Here is a 23338-nt window from a genome sequence, read left to right on the forward strand (position 1 = left end):
AAAGACACCAGACACCCCCCTAGCCTTGGCAAATGTCTCATAAAGGGTAGATTTTGCCCCAACAGTTGGTGCTTTTGCTCCCTTACTTCTACACAAATACAGGCCTAATGGAAGCCTTTTGCACACCTTTCTTCCATCCATGTCCAGAACGTGTGCTTATCACTCGGGGCATACAGAATGTTGCTGTTACTGTCGGTGAGAATGCACATTTCAGTTGTGAACTTTCCCAAGAGGGGGTGACTCATGTTCAGTGGTGGTTGAGCTCCAACCATCTGCAGAACAATGATCTGAATCAGATCAGCTGCCAGGGCAGAGAGCACCACTTAGTGCTAAGAATGGTCACACCAGATGAATCAGGTGATGTGGCATTTGTTGTCGGTGAAGAGAAAAGTGTGGCCTACCTTCTTGTGCAAGACAAGCCCAAAGGTAATTGAAGGCCTGATGGTAGTTTTTTTCCATCAGTTGTCTTCATGTTGCATGTCTATGGCACTATGTACTGTATAGCCTTCCTCTGGTCTTTGGTCACCATTCCATATTATATTCACTTCCATTCAGTTGAAATAGAATGTAGATTTGCTTTGGCTGCCACATTGCTTTTCCTAACATGATTTGCCCTTGTTGGAAAATTAAAGATATAGTTGAAGTGGAGTAACACATTTGACTTTTCACAGCATTCTCTCACAATTTTTTTTAAATTTATATATATTGATGAAATTTATTCATCAATTACACAGTGGGCCAAGGGCCAACGCTGTAGAGGGAGATCCCAAGTTTTTGTAAATAAGTACTAAAGTGTTCATCAAACAAGTTAAAAAATGTAGCCACTCACACTTCTTGCACAGTACAACTTTGAAGTAAATAAAAGGAATAATAAATGAGAAAGTTTAAATGAATAATAAAACAATGATAAAAATGATAACAGATTAAAAAATGGTCAAATGAATGAAAACTTACATACATGAATAAAAATGGTCGAAAAAAAGGTCAGGGGATAGATAGTTAAAAAAGATAAGTCGTAAGGCTTCTTTTGAAAGTGTTTACTGACTGTGCCATTCTCAGCTCCAGTGGCAGGCAGTGACCATATACATTAGAAGCTGCCCGGCACACACTACACCACATACTGTATCTACACATATTTGCCCAATCAGGACTAGATGTAGGCTACTAACACATTTGCGCCGACTTGAGGCGTAATTTCCTTGCAACACGCACATAAACACGGCAAACACGCATAAACACGGCACGGTATGTACAAATAGGCCACACTTGGGTAAAAGAATGGCAAGTTGTGCTTTTCAGTGTCATACATAGGGGGTCAGGGGCAAAGTGGGGGTTTGGCGTAAAACGATTGGAGAAAAAGCATAAAATGTGTCTAATTATGTATGTGCCAAAACTTTGTGTGAGAGCGCACGTCTTTTGTGGTGAAATATTTCTGACTAAATAACAGATGTAATCCTAATTGTAATTAAATGCGTCAATAAGAGAAATATTCAAAGACAACAGAATCGACATTACTATGTCAAAGCAACCTTAACTTTCTTGGCCTTTCTAATGTCTTACTTTCACTTTTTACGTCATCAACTTAAACTTTGTTACCTGCTAGATTTGGCTAATAGGGTTAGCACAGCGTGTGCTTTCTGTGGTTAGGCAATGGCCCTGTTTACGCTGCATTCACAACTGTACATAAATCAAGCTGTCAGTTTTTCATTGTAAAGGTCTTTTAGTTTTATTTAAAGGATTTTTCACATAGAAATCTAATTCTCGAGGTCACCGAGCAGTGTTGGTACAAAAAAACCCCTCTTGATTTTAAAGATGTAGCACTGCAGCTACCTAGCTGCTCTAGGGTGAATCTCACGAAGCCTGTCAAACTGACATCAAAATATTATCTACCTCATTTGATTGTTTTTTTTAATTTAAGTGACTGAATAGAATGTGAACTTTTATTTTCTGATAAAAGTATTATAGTAAAACAATTTAATATAACTTTATTTCAATGTTATGGTAGCAAGATCCAGAATAATTCTCATTACCGATATGGTAAATGACTAACGGAGACCATTAGTAAAAAACATTTTTTTTTTTTTTTCTCATTTACACAAATAAGTACATTAAATGAACAGTACTGCACATCAAAATTTATATTTTATATTTTTTAATTTCCATTTTAAATGAATTAACTCTCATTACCGAAATACAATGTGCATTGTAGAGTTACATTTTTCAAATAATGTCTTTGTTATAGATATATTTTGAACAAAACCCACTCGTGGGGCACAGTTAAGGAACATATTATAACAAAATGAAGACATTTTTGTCTCTGAGAAATAACATCTTTACACTATCTATGCATTTTTATGCATTACGGTAATGAAAAGTCTGTTACGGAGGATGAGGATTTATGTTACGGTAATGAGAATGATTTCATTTTACCAAATTAATTTCAGATACACACAGGAGAGGTGTTAAATTGCTAGTGTCACAGGAAGGGGATTTACCAGAGTGGCCAGTCAACAACCAAGCACTTTTACCATCCAAAAAAAATCACCAACAAAGCAACCATTGTGGGCAAAAAGAGCATTTCACTGGACTTACAAGCAGATACCTTCCTTAGTCTGTGTTTTGTTGAATTAGAACCCATAACACCTCCAGAATGCTCAACAGTGGGGTCTGGCTTCCCAGATCCACCCTCCTCCACACTCTTGATTGGTTCTCTACCAACAAATACCAACAAATTCTTTGGGCATTAATGTTCATTGCTGTGGCTGTTTTTGATCCAATCAGCAACATAACCAGACAAACCTCAAGCCCTAGAGTGGGCACCAACAACTACCACTCTGGAAACACAGCAGCAAGATTTAACACATCTCAGAGTCAACTCAGGTTGCTATGAGGGCCTCAGTCATGGCCACTGACTTCCTTTTTCAGCTCCTTTCAGTGACCATATTTGAATACTAAAATCTAACATTGTCTAACAAAGTGTTGTGGTCGACTTACAAAGCCTCAAACACCTATCTTCACTGTGTGTGCTTGTCAGCCACCTTCCCTTACCTCTGATACCAGTTCTGCATACTTTAACTTTCAAAGGCTTTCTCCTTCACATCATCAAAAGAGAATAGTTAGCGCAATAAAGTAGACAATGTGCTTACTCTCCGAAAAAAAATGTCGTCATGTCTGACGACAATCAGTCAATAGATGGGATCACCTCGCCATCAATATACAACTTTTCTTCCACTAGTTTCCCTCTCCTAATAGATACTCCTGTACATTTGAGGTTATATACTTGTTATCCATTTTATCATTCAACTTGGCCTACGGGTACATGGAACCGAACGGATACATGGCCACAGGTACATTGGTCATGTCACCCACATAGGCTCAGATGGGAGGTATCTGAGTGCCATCCTGCACCTTTTACTGTACCTCCAACAACCAATTTGACAACCCATTATGGTGCCCTCATAATTACCTCCATTGCCATGGTGAAAACCAATGGTAGTTAAAAGAAATAAAAAAGAAAACATGACATTGCTGATTGACAAGAGATAGAAAAAAAAAACACAAGCAAGTGAATAAAACATTATAATTGGTCTTAATGCCTGTGTTGTGGTATGCCATGCAAGTAAACTTGGCACCAAAAAATGAGACAGAATCCACAGTCAAAAACACAGAGCCAGTACAGAGCAGACCAGACAATCTGGGCAAAATTATATCAAGGGACCGGGCGAAACTGTAGATAAAACAGTAAAGTTAGTCAAAACTCCAAGAAGATTTAACATGAAATAGGCTACGCTTGAAAAAATGATCTGGGGAGGACAAAGCGGAATCACAAAGCGGTATCACATCAACTGTTTTAGCGCCTTTTAACAACGGGTTGAGAAAAAAGTTAGTGGAGAGAACACTAGATGTTAGGTGAACCTGACTAGTAGAGGGAACGGGTCATCTTATATCAAGATCACTGCATCATTACCGCAACTCAGCTTCTCATTACCGTTATTACCCTTTAAAATGCGTGGTAATGAGAAATTGGAGTAACTGTAATGAGATGTCCTTGACTAAGTAAAATAACAGAAAATGCTAGCAAGCTATGTAACCTTAACCTTTACAAAATATTAAAGTCTTATATTGTCTTTATCATCATAAAATATAATTTCAAATATTTTTAAAAGCATTGAGTATCGCAGCATATCGGTAATGATAATCAACAGTGTAACAGAATAAAGATTCTATGACATTAACACAAATATCATGATGTGAGAAGAGAGAACAACTGAACTTGACTCCATTTTAAACCTTTTGTCCCAATTGATGCATCTTGGGTCTGCTTGTTAATGTAATGGAACAGTGTACTTTTTATAGGCAGGCAAGTCACATTACGGTAAGGAGGAACATTTATTGTGGACACAATATTTTTACAATAAAAATAACCTTTCCTTTTGCAAAAAATCATAAATATAAACTAACCATAAATATAGACATTTTTACACAACTTTGCATAATCTTCAATTTATGTAAAAAGTTTCATGAAATTAAAACAAACAATAGAATAATGGATCCGGACACATTTCGGTAATGAGAATTCACTGTGATTTTTGGTTAAATTGCTATGAAGTAGTGTTATAATGATAGTAAAAAAAAAACATCTGTCCCTATAGTGTTCTTTACCGTCTTTGTAGAAAATATCATAGTTACTATTAATAAAATATTGTTTTTGGAAAATAGAACCTGGACATGTTAACCACAGCTTCATGAGAATCACCCTCCAACTGTTGGTTGCAGCAACATGGAACATATAGCTTGAAGGATAGTGCTCCTGCCCAGTCATGCCATAGACTTCTTGTTGGATTTTGATCAGGGCTTTGACCAGGACTTGAGTGATTCTAGAACAGGGGTACTCAAATATGCGTTGCAAAGTTTTACGTAGACTAAAGAACTCCAAAAAGAGCTTGTCAGGGTTGTGCTGGAGGACCCAAGCGCAAGACTCAACCAAGCAGACTTACATACAGGACTTTGACTAGACAAACAGAGAGACGATCCGACAAAGGACAAAGAGACAGGGGGGTAGAAATACACAGACCAATTAACAGAGAGCCAGAGGACTGGACGAAACCAAGAGACAATGGGGAACAGGTGTGGAAGCAGAAAGGAGGGAAAACTAACAAGACAGGAAGCACAGACCAAATAAGGAGATGGGGCGGAGACAAAGACAGGCGACAGGCAGGTAACACAAAAGCACATGGGGAACAGGCAAAAACAAACACAGGACAATACACAAAATGGCCAGACGGGGCAGACTCAGACACGACAGACTCAGGGGCAGGGGAAGGGACAGGAACAAAGACGGTGACTGGGACAGAGACGGGGACGGGGACTGGCACAAAGACGGGGACAGGGACAGACCACTCAGGAGAGACAGGAACAGAGAAGGGCTCGGGCAGAGGCGGGGCCGGAGAGTCAGAGGGAGGCAGATCCGGCTCAGGCAGAAGTGGGGCTGGACAGACAGGCAGAGGCTGGGCTGCCGGCGTGGCGTCGGGCGACTGGGCTGCAGGCACAGGAGAGGGCGCCTCTGGGCTGGGCACAGGAGGAGCGGGCGTCTCTGGGCTGGGCACAGGAGGAGGACTGGACGAAACCAACGAGACAATAATGGGGAACAGGTGTGGAAGCAGAAAGGAGGGAAAACTAACAAGACAGGAAGCACAGACCAAATAAGGAGATGGGGCGGAGACAAAGACAGGTGACAGGCAGGTAACACAAAGCACATGGGGAACAGGCAAAAACAAACACAGGACAATACACAAAATGGCCACCAGGGTGGCACAAACTCCAACAGTCCGGGCCAGATCCTGACAGAGCTGGTAAATCCACATTATCCAAGTCTCAAACTACAAAACAATGTGGTATTAATTACACTTTTTTTCTGCCACCAGCCAAGTATAACTGTGTTGCTGTTTATTATCTTCATGCCTTCAGCAGGAGGACCAGGCAGAAACCTACTAGGAAGTGTCTGTGGCAGTTTGAGGACAAAAAAGGGTGCATCAGATCAGGATGAGCGGGTGAAAATAATAGCAGCCAAAGACAATTGTTGATAACAGCACAAGTGATGTAAAATAAAAGCTCTTTGGCAGCTCATGATTAATGCGATTTAAAGAAATAACACATTGTGCTCGGCCCTGAATCTCATCACGATTGACAAATTTAATGCTGCCAGCCAGGTCTATTTTCCCATCCCCAGTCTAAAACTCCACCACTACCGCTATGTCGACGTCACTTATGAATTGTGAAAAGCCCGTTAAGTCCTTTGCAAAACTCAAGTGTAAGGGAAAAGCTAGTGAATTCAGCACTCCATAGACATATATTGATAACTGGATGATATTTGAAATACTTTTTAAGTGAAAATACAAGCATTTATAAAACATCTCTTTTTGCCAGGACTTTTGCGGGCTTTTCCAAATCACAGAATTGACGTTGACGTAGCGGTAGCAGCAGAGAGTAGAAGCTATCTGGTGTAGGCTACTTACAAACTTTCCAATGCCTCGTTTCATAAATACAGACCCTTTTTGTACTACTGTAGAAGGTTGGTAATATTCCGGACATTATTAGTGGGGTAATTTACAAGATAAGTATTGTATAAGTATAAGTATATATACTCTTTTGATCCTGTGAAGGAAATTTGGTCTCTGCATTTATTCCAATCCGTGAATTAGTGAAACACACTGCACATAGTGAACACACAGTGAGGTGAAGCACACACTAATCCCGGCGCAGTGAGCTGCCTGCAACAACAGCGGCGCTCGGGGAGCAGTGAGGGGTTAGGTACCTTGCTCAAGAGCACTTCAGCCATGGCCTACTGGTCGGGGTTCGAACCGGCAACCCTCCGGTTACAAGTCCGAAGCGCTAACCAGTAGGCCCCCAAACACATACAGATACACTTTTGGTTCCAAAAGTGCTAACGCTAAGCCATTGAGCTGATACATAGACTGATGGCGCAAACTCGACCAATGTTCGACCAAAGGAAAAAAGCTTCTGGGGGCGTGTTTGGCTCGCGGTCATCGTGCAAATTACCCTAGGGTGAAATTAACTCCGAACCATTGCTTTAAATCACTGGCTTATTTTTTCACCTCCTATACCAACACCTCAGTTCCAGCCATTGAGCTCTGTAGATTTTCTTGGTCAACGCCTGGACTTTTGTTTCTTGTATCAATGCCTGGACTTTTGTTCTCTGTTTACTCATCGGGTGGGGGGGCGGGGGGTGTAATGTACACACATTCATACACACATTCGGGCAGCCGTGGTTAGGGCTTCGGGCTTGTAACCGAAGGGTTGCCGGTTCGATTCCCGACCAGTAGGAAAAATGTGGGCGGGGGAAGTGGTTGAGCACTGCTTTCCCATGCCCACATCCACGGCTCAAGTGCCCTTGAGCAAGGCACCTAACCCCCTCACTGCTCCCCGAGCGCTGCTGTAGCAGGCAGCTCACTGCTCCAGGTTAGTGTGTGCTTCACCTCACTGTGTGTTCACTGTGTCCTGTGTGTGTGTCACTAATTCACGGATAGGGATAAATGCAGAGACCAAATTTCCCTCACAGGATCAAAAGAGTATATATACTTACTTACTTACACACTCAGAGCAGTGAGTTCACTAGGAGCATACACTGCAGTGCTCAAATTACGTGGGAGCCAGAGGGAGCCGAGCTCCCTTAGAGTGAGGACTGGCTCCCATAAAAACAACAAAGTCAAAAATCTGAGGGGGTCTCTTATATCTGAAGGTGTCTGGCATTGTAATTTAATCTTAAACAACGCTCATTATCCATCCCTAAACGATCTCTTACCAGTAGGCTAGGCTACGTTAAATTAAAATATAGGCTACTATATGCATATATATGCATATATACGCATAGCCTAATATCGATTTGACAGGACGTAGACCTATCCTACGCTCTTGAACGGAGCATGACTGCACTTCACCATCACACCACTATATGAGCAAACCGCATAGCCTACTGTAATATCGATTTGACAGCACTCGCAAGTCCGAAGAAGTCACCCTGCTTTGATGCGAGTGTTTTGTCTATTTACATAGGCGGTCATTGGGCTGAAAAAGTCCTGTTTGTTGTTGAACTTGCGCTTCGCCTCTTCTATGTTTATTGACAAAAATAAATTATGGCCCATAATACAGCCTACTTCAATGATTGTGTGAATTGATCTGCAACTATAAGTATACTCTTTTGATCCCGTGAGGGAAATTTGGTCTCTGCATTTATTCCAATCCGTGAATTAGTGAAACACACTCAGCACACAGTGAACACACAGTGAGGTGAAGCACACACTAATCCCGGCGCAGTAAGCTGCCTGCTACAACAGCGGCGCTCAGGGAGCAGTGAGGGGTTAGGTGCCTTGCTCAAGGGCACTTCAGCCGTTCCCACTGGTCGGGGCTCGAACCGGCAACCCTCCAGTTACAGGTCCGGAGTGCTAACCAGTGGGCCACGGCTGCCCCCGCTATCCTCTGCCATTCAGAGCTACGGAAAGTTCCTAGATATTTTGAAACACCTGTTAGCAATCTCTGATGACGGAATATTCAATGGCTACCCGACAACATCTCATCACGCAGTGCAAATTCCAAAATTGTTCGTCTATTTATTTCCACGGTTCAACACACGAGACGACTGAACACCCGGGTGTTGGTATCACTATGTGTACATTAGCCTATAATACTAGAACATAGTTTGGCTGCAATGGCTTTATTAATTTCTGCCAGCTAGTGCATTTTCCCTGTGTATAAGTTAAAGACTACATGCATTATTGTGTTTTAGCCTATCTGAGACGGTGGTATGGTTCAAATGAGTTACGTTGTTAAATTGAGAATGGCACTCGACTAAACTAAGTTTAGTCTATTTTTTTGTATTGTGAAATTGAAATGAAATATGGACTATTGCAATCAATAATATGTTGAAATTAATTAAAAGGAATCAATTTTTGTCAAATCTGTCAAGTTATAGCCAAGGCCTACCGTGCGCATACTGCGCAAAAGTGCCACTCGCGCCTAGGCTATTTAATTGTATCGCCTTTAGGCTATGTACTGGATGTGCCAACTTTTTATGAGAGAGAGACAAAAAGATCATTCGAGCCCTGATACACTGTACATACACACCCAGAGCAGTTGGCAGGCCTTGGGAGTTAGATGCATTGTTCAAGCCCCATTATCCAAAATTCCGATTTTACATAGCATCAGTATGGCAGACCTCCACGTGTATTGGAACAGGACAATTCCACACTATTCTTTATTCACACAAATTGCAGTGAAAAGCCATAAACATACGTTCATGATTATAAATTACTTACTCATAACTAATATTTCATGGCACTTGCTTGATGAATGGTTTATTGGTGGGTAGGTGTAGTCAAGTTTTATGTATAACTTGTTGCCTTTTGAAATTCTTTCATGAAGATAGGCTACAGGTTAATCAAAGCTACATACAAGCACATAGATTGCATTAAACTGGCAAATGCTAATGTGAACCAAATGAGTGACACTCCCTCCCATTAAAGACAAAGCTATTTTAGCTATAGTCTCCAAAGTGTATTATTCATCATAGCCCATAAACAACAATTAAATGGTGCCATCTTTTTTGCCATTAAAATTATATTACCCAACATAAATTACATCATCCTTTCATAGCTAAATTAATGCTAGCTCTGCTTAAGTTTTTCTATGTTGCTTTTTCATAGGAACATAGATTGAATGTTTGTGATGAATGTTTTGAATGTTGTCTCTACATTAAAGTATAACACCAGTGAAAATTGACCCCAGGGTCTTGTTCTGCATTAAAACACATCAAATAAGCCGTGGAGACAGTATTTTTTGTTGATCAACCACTACAGAGCTTGCCCCGGTATACGCTATAGACCCAAATCGCAAACAGTGGATTAGCTAAGGGCGGTGAGCCAAACGCCTCCCAAATAGCATTTTTAACCGACTTTCAAAGTATTGTTCAAAGCAGCACCAAACCTCGTCAGTAGCTTGCTCAGGATCCCTACACATAAAACAAAGCACCCAAGTAGTTAGCGAACCTGGAATTTATTACAGAAGACTGTTAAGAAGACTTACCAACTGTCCCCCTACCAGCTCCTCGAAGGAAAGTCTGTATCAGTCGATTATCGAATGCAAAACGAGGGCACCCATTAAAGATGTGTTCCAGAAAAATATGAGTATTCTTTATTGTTTTTACCGTCTGTTATTAACTTATATTTGGCCAAACAGCCACAAACAACAATGTACTGTATACTCGTTTTTTCTGGAACAAATCTTCAATGGGCTTCCTCGTTCTTCATTGCATAAAATGAAATTCAAAAGGAACATATTTTTTCCAAAAAACAATACAATTTCTCTCCTTAAACAGTTGATATGTGGTCTTTGAACAATTCTTGACCCCCAATAATAAAAAAAAGCCCTCATTTACAAAACAAACATACAACATAAAACAGGCATAGGACAGGCGTACGCTCATTTCCACGCAAAGCATGGTATTTCTCATTTTGAAAGTCTGTTACACTTATATCTCTATAGTTTCCCGGCTTCGTTGATGACACTCTGGCTGTCAAAATTAACAAGGTTTAGCTGGACTTGCAACGTCATTGTGGCTATCTCGAGGTCAGAAATGTTTCTCTTTTGGATGTGTCATGCACCTCCATGTGGTAAATTCTAAGGACGAGGCCTCTAAAATGAGCATATACTGTATGGGGGTGTGATATTTGAATTACGCTTGTTTCCAGCCGTCACATGTACCAACGCATGTTTATTCTTATGCTGGAGTTGGAGTGATATGAACATTTGATGAATCACATGTGAGCCCTGTCGTAAGAGGATTGACTGGTAGTAAACATTTGTAAATTGTGTGAATCTACAGTACATGCGAGTCACAAATTACTTTTATGAATTTATTTGAGATTTATACATTGATCCATTCCTTGACATTTCTTAATGAATCATTACATATATTTGTGAATCACCAGCCATTTGCTTATGAACTAGGAAACTAATCTGACCTCCAAAATTCTGGATTATACACCTTCAATGCACTCTGTCAAAGTTAAAGGTTGTTCACTTCATTTAGTTTAACCTAAATTAATTCTATTTACCTTTCATGCTTTTCACTCTTCAGTTGTTACTCACATCATCTATCAGCAATGCTTCACTTGATTTTCCATTGAATCATCCATTCTGTTGAAGATAACCCTCTGAAATATTTCTCTCTTATCATATGTGTTGCACTCAGAAGCTCCAGCCTTTTTCCAGAAAGAGCTGAAGAATCAGCAAGCAAGAGAGGGTGACAGTGTTACACTATGCTGTGAGCTCTCCAAACCAGGCGTTACAGTAGAGTGGAGAAAAGGAGGAGTAGTCCTTCAGAGTGGCAAGAAGTACACCATGAGACAAGATCACCACATTCAGGAGCTCCTCATACATGACCTGGATCCTGAGGACACTGGTTATTACACATGTGATGCAGGAGCACAGCTAACTACTGCCTCCGTGACAGTGCAAGGTAACAATGCTTAAATGGAAACAGCAGCAATAATTCAATGGCATGTCAGATAAAATACATTGAATTATTTTGAATTGGAGAATCTGTTTTTAAACTCCTTTACATACTGACTTGGAGTGAAAACTGATTTGTAGTGAAAAAAACTGAATGTACAGTAATCAATCAACCTCTGAAACGCCAAGAAAAGTGTTGATTATTTTTTTCCTATTGGCAAAAAAGAATTTTGATTTAGCCTTTAAAATTATAATATATTTAACATGGAATTTAAGTAAGGGATAACGGTCGTCAAGGTGTCCTGTTATACGGAATTAATGGACACGCAGTCCATTCGACACACCTCGAAGGCCGTTATCCCGCTTATCACCCGGTTGCCACTGTAAAGCAAAGAAAACACGTGGTTCCGTTTAAAAAGAAGCTCACTAGTTCAGCATGTTGTACAACTTTCGTTGGCCCTACTGTATAACAGCGATAGCATGGACAGTTAGCTTGTTTAAAGTTGATTCCATTGTTGCAAAGCCTGCCTCCAGGCTCAACTGTTGTCCTACTATCGTTGTTATAGTTACCATTCATAAGCATTGATATGGAACAGCGATTAAACTTTTTTTTACTTCATAGGTGATTCAGAATTAAAAGCCACCCCGCCAGCCAATCAGAAAAGAGTATTTCTTCTCTCCGGGTGATAATGAAGACTAGAACTTTGGCCCTGAAAAAAACAAACAAATTTTTTGTTGATTATTTCTTTTAACTGAAACCAGTCCTTCCAATAAAACTAAACGGGCTTCCATGAGATTATCTCTTCCTCTTTTCACAATTACCATTATTCTGTCTACACCCATGTTCAGCAATGTATTGCACTGGATCCAATTGTATTGGATCTATGTTAATGATGATTTTGTACCTCTCATCAAACTCCTCCCCTTCCACATCAAAACAGAGAGTAGGTTCTATTTTAGTGATTTAAGCACATAGTCTGAAGCATAATGCACGCACACGTTCAGGGTGTGTCTGAATTCATTTTCACTATTTTTTAGGGATGCACCGATCCGACTTTTTCGGTCTCGATACCAATACCGATGCCTGGGCTTTGTGTATCGGTCGATATCCGATACCGATCCGATATCATCGTTGAATTAATAAACTGTATACCTCACCATGAGAAAGAGATTAAAGGCATCAGGCTTGACTTAAACATTACTTTCCCTAACTAAACATTTATTTCCTAAGACAAAATGTAACAAAATAACAAATGTAATGAACTGCTTTTATTATTATTATTATTATTATTATTAAAATATAAACAATTGTGCACCAGCAGCAACTTGGAGCAGCATTCAAATTCAAGTTCACAGTTATTACCAAGTAATAAATCTAACAAGCAAACATAAAGCACATAAATACATACAACATTTTTCTTCCACCAAAAAACAGCTTTGTGCAGATAAAAATCCCATGCTAGTGATATATGTTAAAACACCCCTGCAAAAATGGTTCACAGCATTAATCACCCGCGAAACCCCTCTATTTACCCATAGTGGTGCAGTTTGATTTCCCCACGAGAAGCGAGAACCTAGGAAGTTCATACGGAGTTTAAACAAGTTTGAATGGTGGTAAATAAAATGGTAAACGGAGTTGTAAGTTTAAACTAATAAATGAGAAGTTTTGCATTTCTTGATACCAGGCGAAGTTTATACAGATAACAGATGAAAATGACAATGTATTTGGTTTAAGTAGGCCTATTTTGTGTTGAACATCATGTATTCCATGTGTTACCTAAAAATGTGTGATGATCGTAAATAATCTATGGGAAATAGTGGTTAACAACATCATGAATAGTAAAACAGAAATATAAAGCCTGGCAAACTGTAATGACAATGATCCAAGAAATGAAAATAAATGGATCGGTCCATGGATCTGCTCAATTTTCCGATCCCCGATCCAGCTATTTTGTCAATATCGGGGCCAATATTCAATCTCAATATCGGATCGGTGCACCCCTACTATTTTTACAGTCTTAAAAATTGTCTCTTCGCCAAGCACATAGTTCAAAAGGGTTGTTCTTATGTTTCTTAATTAATAATGGGTGTGTTTTGGGTGTAACATCCATTAGCTTGAAAAAAAGAAATACTTCACACAGTAACATTTAAATGACTGAATAAAAATCCTAAGCACATTCATTCAAGCAGACCAGTCGTGTTGCCTGGGACTCGTTGCTGTCTCGCCAATTGTTGCATTTTGTGACAGCGTGCCTAGCTGTGGATTACATGTGCCTTTCACTTTAGACCAGGTTTTTCTTGGTCAGTGGCATTATCATTTCTAGTGGCGTTAAAATAGCGAGTCCAGTAAGTTGACATCGAAAAGTACTGGCATCGAAAAAGACTTGTAGTATATAAAAAGTTCAAAAATAAAAGATTTATGTCATTTAAAAGGCCCATTAGAATAAAGAACAGCAAAAAAGAACATATTTTCAGTGCCCGAAGTTAGATTACAAGTTCTTCAATGTCAAAGTTCTGTTTTTCATTTTAGTTTAAGTCTGTGTTTTAGCTCCATAACCATTTTTTGATTTTTCGTATTTATTATATGATATTTTTATATAATTAATTGATAGTTTTTCTGTTAATTGATGGTTTTCTGTTAAAAAGGAAGATGCTTCTGGAATTACAGTGATGATGAAATAGTGCACTTAGTGGACATTTGATTTCTTTAACCATTCTTTTTTCATAATTTTTTTAACGTGATTGTGAACATTATCCGAGCATAACATGTTATTATTATAGGTCTAGAACCATTTCAGTTATCTCAAAGCAAAGACCACAGACTGCATCATTAAATCACTCAGATTCTCTAATATCAAGGAATCCTTTCAATAGCCATATGAATAGACATGAGCTCCACTATGTAGCTGAGTAATGCTGTTATTAGTTTTAAAGACAGACAGTGTGGTATTTTTGCTGAGTGTCCTGTGTCTTACTCTGCAGCGGGTGAAGTGCAGATAGTTTCAGGTTTGCACAACACTGACATCTTCGCGGGTGAGCAGGCTGTGTTTTCCTGCCATCTATCTGGCCAGGCACCTGGCAAAGTTCAGTGGTGGCTGGATGGCACTCAGCTGGATCACAGGCCCTTCTGTGAGATTGGGGTGCTGCATGGCCATATCTACACTCTCAGATTTAAGAACCTTGCCCCTGATGACTCAGGAAATGTCACTTTTAAAGCAGGCAGTCTGGTGTCTTCCGCAAAACTCTTGGTTAAAGGTATTGTTGGTGGAAAATGTTATGGTGGTATTGAGTGGAGTTGAGCAGTACTTTTCTTGTGACATTGTAAAATAAAGAAACTGAATATTATGACTTGGAACTATCTATGAAACTTAATACTAGTACATTGATTTCAGAAAACACTAAAGGTAAGATCTACAGTACCATGATCTCTGCAGCTGTGTTATGGAGAAAGGTTTTTAGCTCACTCCCACTCAATACAATGTCACTTTTAATATCTACTGACCATGTTGTTTGCCCTTTGGATGCATGTGTCATTTTAGGCCTCTCATTGTAACAAATGGTTGAGGTGTCTGTCTTTTTCCACAGCACACAGAAAAGCATATGCGAGATTGTGAGTTCAGTGCCAGCATATGCTTGCAATTCCCAGCTTTTCACATCCCACTCTGAGTATGATGGTAGAGACACATTTACTAATAGTTGCAAGATTTTACACCAGATAATATATACCACTAAAAATACACTACAGAAAAAGTAGAAATAGATTAATGTGTTTAGACAGTTAAACTATGCACAGGGGGCCGTATTCTTTCGTATGCACTTTTTGTAGCCTATGCATATTTTGACCTTGACATAAGTCTATGGTTCCAAGTTCCAAAGCTGGAAATGACACATGGACCAACGTCGATTTTTATTGGATATTCTGTAAAATACTTGAAAATGGCATATGCTAACATGCCGAAGCTAATCTGCACGCTCTTGACCCCCTGGTTCAAGAGGTTTAAGCAAGGTGCCCTGGATCAATTTAGCCTATAGTGTGGTAGTCATTCAGAAGCTTGTAGTTTTTAGCGTTATCATTTTAACGCTTCTTGGGTCATAAGAAAAAATCTCTATGGGGAAAATGAATGGAGTTTTTGGTAATACAGTTCAAATAAGATCTAAGCGAAGCAACGACCGTTGAAAACCTCGGCGTTCAGTTTGATGAGTTAAAATGTATTTATTATTCGGTATTAGGGTCACAAACAGTCTTGTTTAGTAAAAATAAAGATGTTGCTACCAAAATGCTACAGCAAAAATGAAGTGGGCTACAACGCGCTGCTTGCCTGGTGTAACCAGCAGGACAGTTGAGAGGTATCCATGGTTACACATGACTCTATGCTCACTTTTTTTTCTCTAGTAGCAGCAGACCCGGTGGCAGACACAAATTCACGGACGGGCATTACACCTTTCCAGTGGGGGCACGGGAACTTAAATTGATCACGATAGTTTAAGCTTAAACTGAAAATGTAGATGCAATTGTTGTAAAATGGTGCAGCTCCTTTAAGAGAGCCCCGTGCGCAGGGATGGAGAGAGAGAAAGCGAGAGGGGATGTGTGTGAACTGAGATGTGTGTGGAAAAAGTAGACGTGCTGTTGAGACTGGAGCGAGTCATATTCAAAGTAATGCAAAAATAAATCCGCAGATAAAACCAAAATCCTCGTTCATTTGCTAATCACTTTCAGATAGAGGGTTAGGGAGTTAGCCCTGACCATACGGATAACTTCGGCCCGGGAGCGGTAACAAGCTCCCCTATGTTCTCCGACTAGGTCAGAAGAAAAAACAGTAAAGGCTAACGCTATCAAACAAACCCAGAAACTAGGCCTACTTCTACTAATTACGATATGAGACTACCTGCGAGCTGATAAGCCATATTTGTCATCGGATGACAGGGGTTAGTGCAGAAGTGAAGTAGGCTAAACTGCGCCACTAAAACGTCCTTTCCATTAAGGTGATAGCTGGACTTACCTTATGTTAATAAGCTACGGAATAATACAGATTTTAAAGGTTTTATTTGCTACTTGCTATATTGACAAACCTATAATATAGGCCTACATTTAATTAATGTTCAAAATCAATCTATGGGATTGGGGAAGTGGGGTTGGTTGGTGCAGCCAAGCTCATCCAGGGCGGGCACAGATGACTTCCAGGACGGGCCCGGCCCCCCAAAGCCCCCCCATGACGCCGGGACTGAGTAGCAGAGGCATAGAAACAGTCATATTTTAGTGATCTAAAGTCCTCACGGAGACAACATACACAATGATTTTATTAAAATGATATGAACGCGGGGACTCGTGAGCAGTTAATTACAGTGCACTGTTCTGTTACTAGTTACTAGTTTTTCCTATTATTGGGGGCCTAGCAGCGAAGCTGCGAAGGCACCCATTGAGTTACTAGTTTTTCCTATTATTGGGGGCCAAGCAGCGAAGCTGCGAAGGCACCCATTGAGTTACTAGCTTTTCCTATTATTATTACACTTCCGCCATTGGAGTCTATGGCAGCCCATAGAATGCCTGGCTAAAAAGTGCAGATTTTTGGCAGAAACTTTCGGGACACTCCACTGACCACTCACACTCATTTACGGACCTCTAAACCCAGCCATCTAGCGCCACCAACAGGTCAAAATCTGTCCGAAAATTGAACCGCTGGGTCTAAAGTTATGAAATTCGGCACACTGATTCAGCACTGTCCCATGATCACTTTCACCAGTTTACAGAACTCTATGCCCAACACTCTAGCGCCACCAATGGGTCAAACCTGTGACCATTAAACGGTGCGTCCGATTTTTAAATATCAGGCACCGTGGGAATCCCTGGAACGACCTAAGTTCAATGACCCCTATTACGTCACTTTCCGCCATATTGGACCTCCGCCATATTGGATTTAGTCAAAACTCTATGAAAAGTTTCAGCGGTCACAAATTTCATCTGATTTTCATGGAACTTGGCGGAGATGATCTTCTGCCCGATCCGCACAAACGATACTTGCCAGATTTTTAAAATTTCATTTTTGTTTGCCCGTGACAGCCAATCAAATATGGTGATGAAGCCGCCAAACAGGAAGTGGACTAACATCTCTGTGACGCTTTGAGTTAACATAACAAAACTCGATACCATTAGTCAGGACACAGTCCCAATCACTCACAGCAATTTTTATGCATATACATTGAACACTCTAGCGCCACCACCAGTTCAATGCTGGACATGAGTTCATCGACCCCTATCCCGTCACTTTCCGCCATATTGGATCTCCGCCATATTGGATTTAACACAAAGTCTGAAAAGTTTCAGCGGTTACAAATTTCATCCGATTTTCAAGGAACTTGGCGGAGATGATCTTCTGACCGAGCCGTACAAACGATACTTGTCAGATTTTTTAATTTCAGGTTTATTTGCCCGTTACAGCCAATCACACATGGCCTTGATGCCGCCTAACAAGAAGTGGGCTAACATCTCGGCTACGCTTTAATGTATGAACTCCAAACTTGGTACATGTACTTGGTATCTGATTGTGAGGACGCACTAGGAAATTGGCATCATTTGGCCTCTATAGGGGGCGCTGCAATACAGGAAGTGAGCTTGTATCTCAGCAACGCTTTGATGTATGAAGTCCAAACTTGGTACAGGGACTTGGTATCTGATTGTGATGATGCAATAGGAAATTGGCATCATTTGGCCTCTATAGGGGGCGCTGCAATACAGGAAGTGAACTCGTATCTCAGCAACGCTTTGATGTATGAAGTCCAAACTTGGTATAGAGACTTGGTACCTGATTGTGGGGACGCACTAGGAAATTGGCATTATTTGGCCTCTATAGGGGGCGCTTCAATACAGGAAGTGAGCTTGTATCTCAGCAACGCTTTGATTTATGAAGTCCAAACTTAATACAGAGACAAAGTAGCTGATTGTGAGGACATGCAAGGAAAGTGGTCTCATTTGGCCTCTAGGGGTGCTGTAATAGACAAATTGAGCTCACATCTCAGCAACTCTTTGGTGTATGAAGTCCAGGGACATGGTAGCTGATTGTGAGAACGCACAAGGACATTGGTTTAATTTGCGCCTCTAGGGGCACTATAACAAAGTAAATGAGCTTATTTCTCAGCCATTCTTTATCCAATTGCAATCAAACTTGCTGTGAGTGGTTGCTCATGCCATGGCAACACCATTCCTGCTATAGGGCACTGCTTGGCCCCCACATTGCTGCTTGCAGCTATATTTATTATTATTATTATTATTATTATTATTTAACAATTTAAACTATCCAACTATTTAACTGTTCAGCCATTCCAACCGTCAGTTGTCATCAACTATGACTCCTGCCAACTGTTTTCTCTGCCCACAGCTGTTTAAAAAAAAAGTCCTCACTATAATAAGTCACTAATAAATAATTTAACTATTTAAACTATACAATTATTTAACTGTTCAGCCATTCCAACTGTCAGTTGGCATCAACTTTGACTCCCGCCAACTATTTCAAAATAAAATCCTCATTACAATAATTCACAATTAAAAAATAATTGCAGTAGCCCGAAACGTTACTTGGTGATTAAACAGTCAACGTGGAGCTCAGTGTGCAGATTCAGTTTTGTTCTTTTATGTTCTAAACTTTTGGAATTTGGCACCTGCCAATTTTGGATGTGTGCGCCTCCTCACTTAGATACTGTACATAGTTAGACATGACGTGATGCAATAAGGAATTATTAGGACATCATGTTTTAGAACAAACACCATACTACCTTGACACTTTGAGTAACAAATCTTGTAGATCTTAATTTTTTCAGGGGTGTGGATAAATACTCCCCCAAAAAAATAAATTTGAGTATTTCTGAGATTCATTTTCTATAATGATTTTCACTACACATCCTGGCATATATTCTCTTCCTCATACTCATATGCTCCTCTGCCTTCTCATTCCCTTTGTATCAGCGCTAACCTTCTCACCTTCTCATTTCTATTAACTTCATAATTAAGGTATTCTCAAAGTGTGCTGTTCAGTTTTAATGGTAATGGCATTTTAAAAGTACTTAATGTCTTTATGCAAAGGTGCTTTGCTTTGGACCAGATTTCTTAACTCTTGTTTAGTTTGGAGTTATGTTACATTTTTTTGTTACCTAGATGTTACAAGCGATGTGTTGGAAATTAATGTATGTGGAAACTAGGGCTGTCAAATGTTTTTTTTTGTTTTAATCGCGATTCATCGCTGAATTTCTATAGTTAATTGTGATTAATCACATATTTTATAACTTGATTAAAATTCTATTATTTTGCATTTCTGAACTTTCCAGAAGTCCATATTAACAGTCTAAAGGAATTCTTACCAGTGTATCTTAATTGGGAATCAAATAAAAGCAAAGAAAGTCACCATCTCCATTAACAGGGGCGGACCTGGACACTGCCCCCCCCCCCCCCCCCCCCCCCCCACACACACACACACACACACCACAACCCTAAAACACACTTTATTCTGTAATAATGGGGCGCTGAGGCATACTCAAATACAACAAATGGAAGAAGTTGGTTAATTTAGGCAATTTCTTTCTAAATTCTTCCTCCTCCCTCTCTCTTTTTCGTTTATCACTTCCACTCGGGAAACGTTTCATGGCTGCTGTCATTCGCTCAACTCCACCTCACCAAGACCTCGTTCAGACTAGCTAGTTGCTGCTATGGTGACAGGAAGCGGACCTGCACTGCAGTCATTTGATTTTATGATACACACATCAGTGCCAAAGTTTTTAACTGGCAAACACTGGATAAACAATGGATTTTATGGAGCGAAGCCGACAAAATAGAAATGATCTTTTCTAAACAAAGTGCGGGAGGAGCCAATAGGATTGATTCACAGCCATCACTCACCCCACTTCCGTTCTTAGGGATAAAACCCTCCTTACTGCCGTTTATGTCACGCTGGAGTTGCAAAGCCTCCCACCTCCTCCCTTGCTCCTCCATTTCACTATTAGCTCTAAGCTCTAAATTACCCCTCATCCATAAGGGGTGTTAGCGGATGGCATCTCAGGACCATGGCCAGCTACCAAGCCAAACTCATTATTCTCTGCACTCAGTCTAAGCAATCAAATGGGTGAACTAGTGAGCTGAATCTTAGTTTACATGGTGGTGGCAGCAAAGTGTGATGCTGGTGTGCGGAGTTGTATTGAAAACAATGAAATCTAATGTAGCTAATTGAATGTCGAAAGCGTAAAGCGCCACACTTATGTCAGCGCCGGTGTCCACAGTGCTTAAAGTGCCATTCAGCCGAATGGGAGTTCAGAACTGGTTGGTAGAGATCACCGTTGCCATGAAAATGTTTGTCGCTGTCAGCTCCTTACTCCCTACAAATTTACTCAATAGAAACGGTAGGAAGTTAGTCATCTTCTTGTGTGAGATTAAAATAGAAGAATGTTAAACGAAATGTGTAAATGTGTGAAATGTTCGAAATGTGTAAGTTCGAAAAGGCCCATGGGATGAGTAGTTCCTTAACTTCTATGAGATGAGTGCGATTGTTGCATTCCGACCGACACAAACGAGCCGAAACAAGGGCTTAAAAGCATTCGAGTTCGATTCAAACGAACTAAAGGCTGTAGGTGTGAAAACGCCCTAAGACATCCACTTAAACGAAAGTCAGTAATGTTTCAAAGAAATTAAACTTCTCTGTTAAAACGTTACCTTAGCTGGAAGGCTAGCTAGCTCACTAAATTATGCTTAACAAACGCTCATTAGTCTGTTAACATTCATATTTGCAAGCCTCCAAGCACAGACTTAATCACTTTAAATCCTACCTGTTGCCTTTCACTGTCCACCTATTTAACTGCTGTTGCATCCCTTGACATGCCATCTCCTTTTCCCTCTTTCTTTTTCTATTTTTAGTCGTCAACAGCTTGTTTTGCTGTATCCATCTTTTTCCATAGACGGCAACTCACTACTCGTAGGCCTACCTGCTCGCTCAGCGCTGACGGCGCTTCCACTCCCTCTTCTATGCCTGTTAGAGGGTGCCTACTCTAGCCTATTAGTCGTCTAAAATGTTATAGAACATTGAGAAAATGTTGAAATGATTTAGAAACGGACAGCAGTAGCTACATATAGAAAATACCAAATAAATTATTTATTTATTTATTTTTCCATCGCTTTGGCGCCCCCATGGAGCTGCGCCCCTATGCTCCGCATATAGCGCATACCCACTTTTTGCGCCACTGTTAAAATATAATGGTTTTTTTTGCATAAAATTGCGTCTGGTAATAAACTTAAACATAAACACAAACAAACGTGATTTCCTGTGAAATCCCTGACTGCGCCTTCAACGTTGGCCTACTATTATTTGTTGACATCAAACTGGAGAGGAACGAACTGCAGCTGTTCCAGAAGTTCAGTTTTAGGCGACTTTTTTTTGTAAATTCTAGGAGTGGCGGTGCGCCGCTGCCTAATACATAGTAGGGGAAACACTGAAAAATATATACTCATATTTTGCATTTTTCAACACAGTTTATGTCAGTTGAGGAATTAAGGGTATGAGAAAATTTTGTTTTAATGCTGCAAGACACTTTTGAATCTGGACCGGTATCATTAAGTTCCATGATAGTTGTGTTGCTCAGTCCAAGAAGCTCAGTCATTGGCACATTTGTTGCTATGGAACGTTCTATTGAGTGTCGCTTGTTGCTTCTATACTCTTTGACTAGGCAAAAGCTTACTAGGAAGTGTCTGTGTTACTGTCTATGGGCAGTTTTAGGACAAGAAATGGTGCATCAAAGGGTAAAAATAATAGCAGCCAAAGAGGATAGTTGATAACCGAACAAGTGACGACGTAAAATAAAAAATCTTTGGCGGCACTCGATTAAAAAACTATTTAAAAAAAATGCATTATGCTTGGTACTTAATCGCATCGCGATTAACAGGTTAACGCTGACAGCCCTAGTGGAAACCCATTGTTGCTTTACTCAAAGATGCATCAAGTAGTGTATTGTAAAGGATAAGTGTGGCCCAGCAGCATTGCATTACATACTCTGATTCCGATCCATGCCCACGATCCTTCCAGATCCATCCGTAGAGGTGGTCAGTGCCATGGAAGATCTGCAAGTGCCAGAGGGCCGGCCTGCAGAGTTCATCTGCCAATATTCTCGGCCAGTCACAGCTGTCTGGAAAAAAGATGGCCGACCACTGCTGTCTGATGGTTGCGGGTTGATAGTGGAACAGGACTGGAACGTGGCTCGCTTGTACATTAAATCTGTTATCCCGGGAGACACAGGATCGTATTCCTGTGAGGCAGAGGGTACCTGCGTGGTGGCTCACCTGGAGGTGCAAGGTGAGCTTAACTCACGGAAAAGATGCACCTAAGGCTAATAATGAAATGCAGAGCATTAATAACCCTTGGCAAATTACTTTCTTAAGGTAATTTAGAAAGTTGTGGATGTTGGGTTTCAACCTCAGCTTACAGTATTAACATAATGTTATATTTGGTTCTTTAATTCTCTTGTCGCCTTTCTTTTTTCTTCAAGACCTATGTAAACAAGCATGAAAGATGGTTGGTGTTCTGTTATTTCTACGTCAAAGGATCCTGGTCTGTGCATTCATATATGGCAAAAACACTATTTTCAGTTTTGGAGAACGAGAAACAATTCATTGCAACATAGCAGAAATTTCCAGAAAATGTGATTTGTTCAACACTACTGCTTTTGTAATGCTAAAGATTTCAGGCAATGCATTGTCGTCATATTTATACAGTGCCTATACAAGGTATTCACCACTATTTCCACTTTTACTGCTTTTATAAATGGAATCTTAATCAATTTAATT

The 23338-nt window shown here is 40.2% G+C and overlaps 1 protein-coding gene and 1 long non-coding RNA gene across 15 annotated transcripts in view; one reads left to right on the forward strand and one right to left on the reverse strand.

Moving 5' to 3' along the window:
* obscnb (obscurin, cytoskeletal calmodulin and titin-interacting RhoGEF b) overlaps positions 1-23338 on the forward strand; it is a 196347-nt gene that overhangs the window by 113707 nt on the left and 59302 nt on the right. For 10 of the 14 annotated variants that reach the window (XM_042109107.1, XM_042109123.1, XM_042109114.1 and 7 more), the window contains 4 exons: positions 148-426; positions 11267-11533; positions 14509-14781; positions 22581-22847. In XM_042109107.1, coding sequence (XP_041965041.1) covers positions 148-426; positions 11267-11533; positions 14509-14781; positions 22581-22847 — 1086 coding nt within the window. The remainder of the gene's footprint in view (positions 1-147; positions 427-11266; positions 11534-14508; positions 14782-22580; positions 22848-23338) is intronic. The other 4 variants (XM_042109138.1, XM_042109176.1, XM_042109186.1 and 1 more) reach the window with 4 other exon arrangements.
* On the reverse strand, positions 132-11260 carry LOC121723807. The gene is made up of 3 exons (XR_006035047.1): positions 11130-11260; positions 402-614; positions 132-272 (listed from the first exon to the last, which is right to left on the reverse strand). It is a non-coding gene; the product is annotated as an uncharacterized LOC121723807 (long non-coding RNA).

Source organism: Alosa sapidissima, chromosome 1 (genome assembly GCF_018492685.1).
Source record: "Alosa sapidissima isolate fAloSap1 chromosome 1, fAloSap1.pri, whole genome shotgun sequence".
Lineage (NCBI taxonomy): Eukaryota > Metazoa > Chordata > Actinopteri > Clupeiformes > Clupeidae > Alosa > Alosa sapidissima.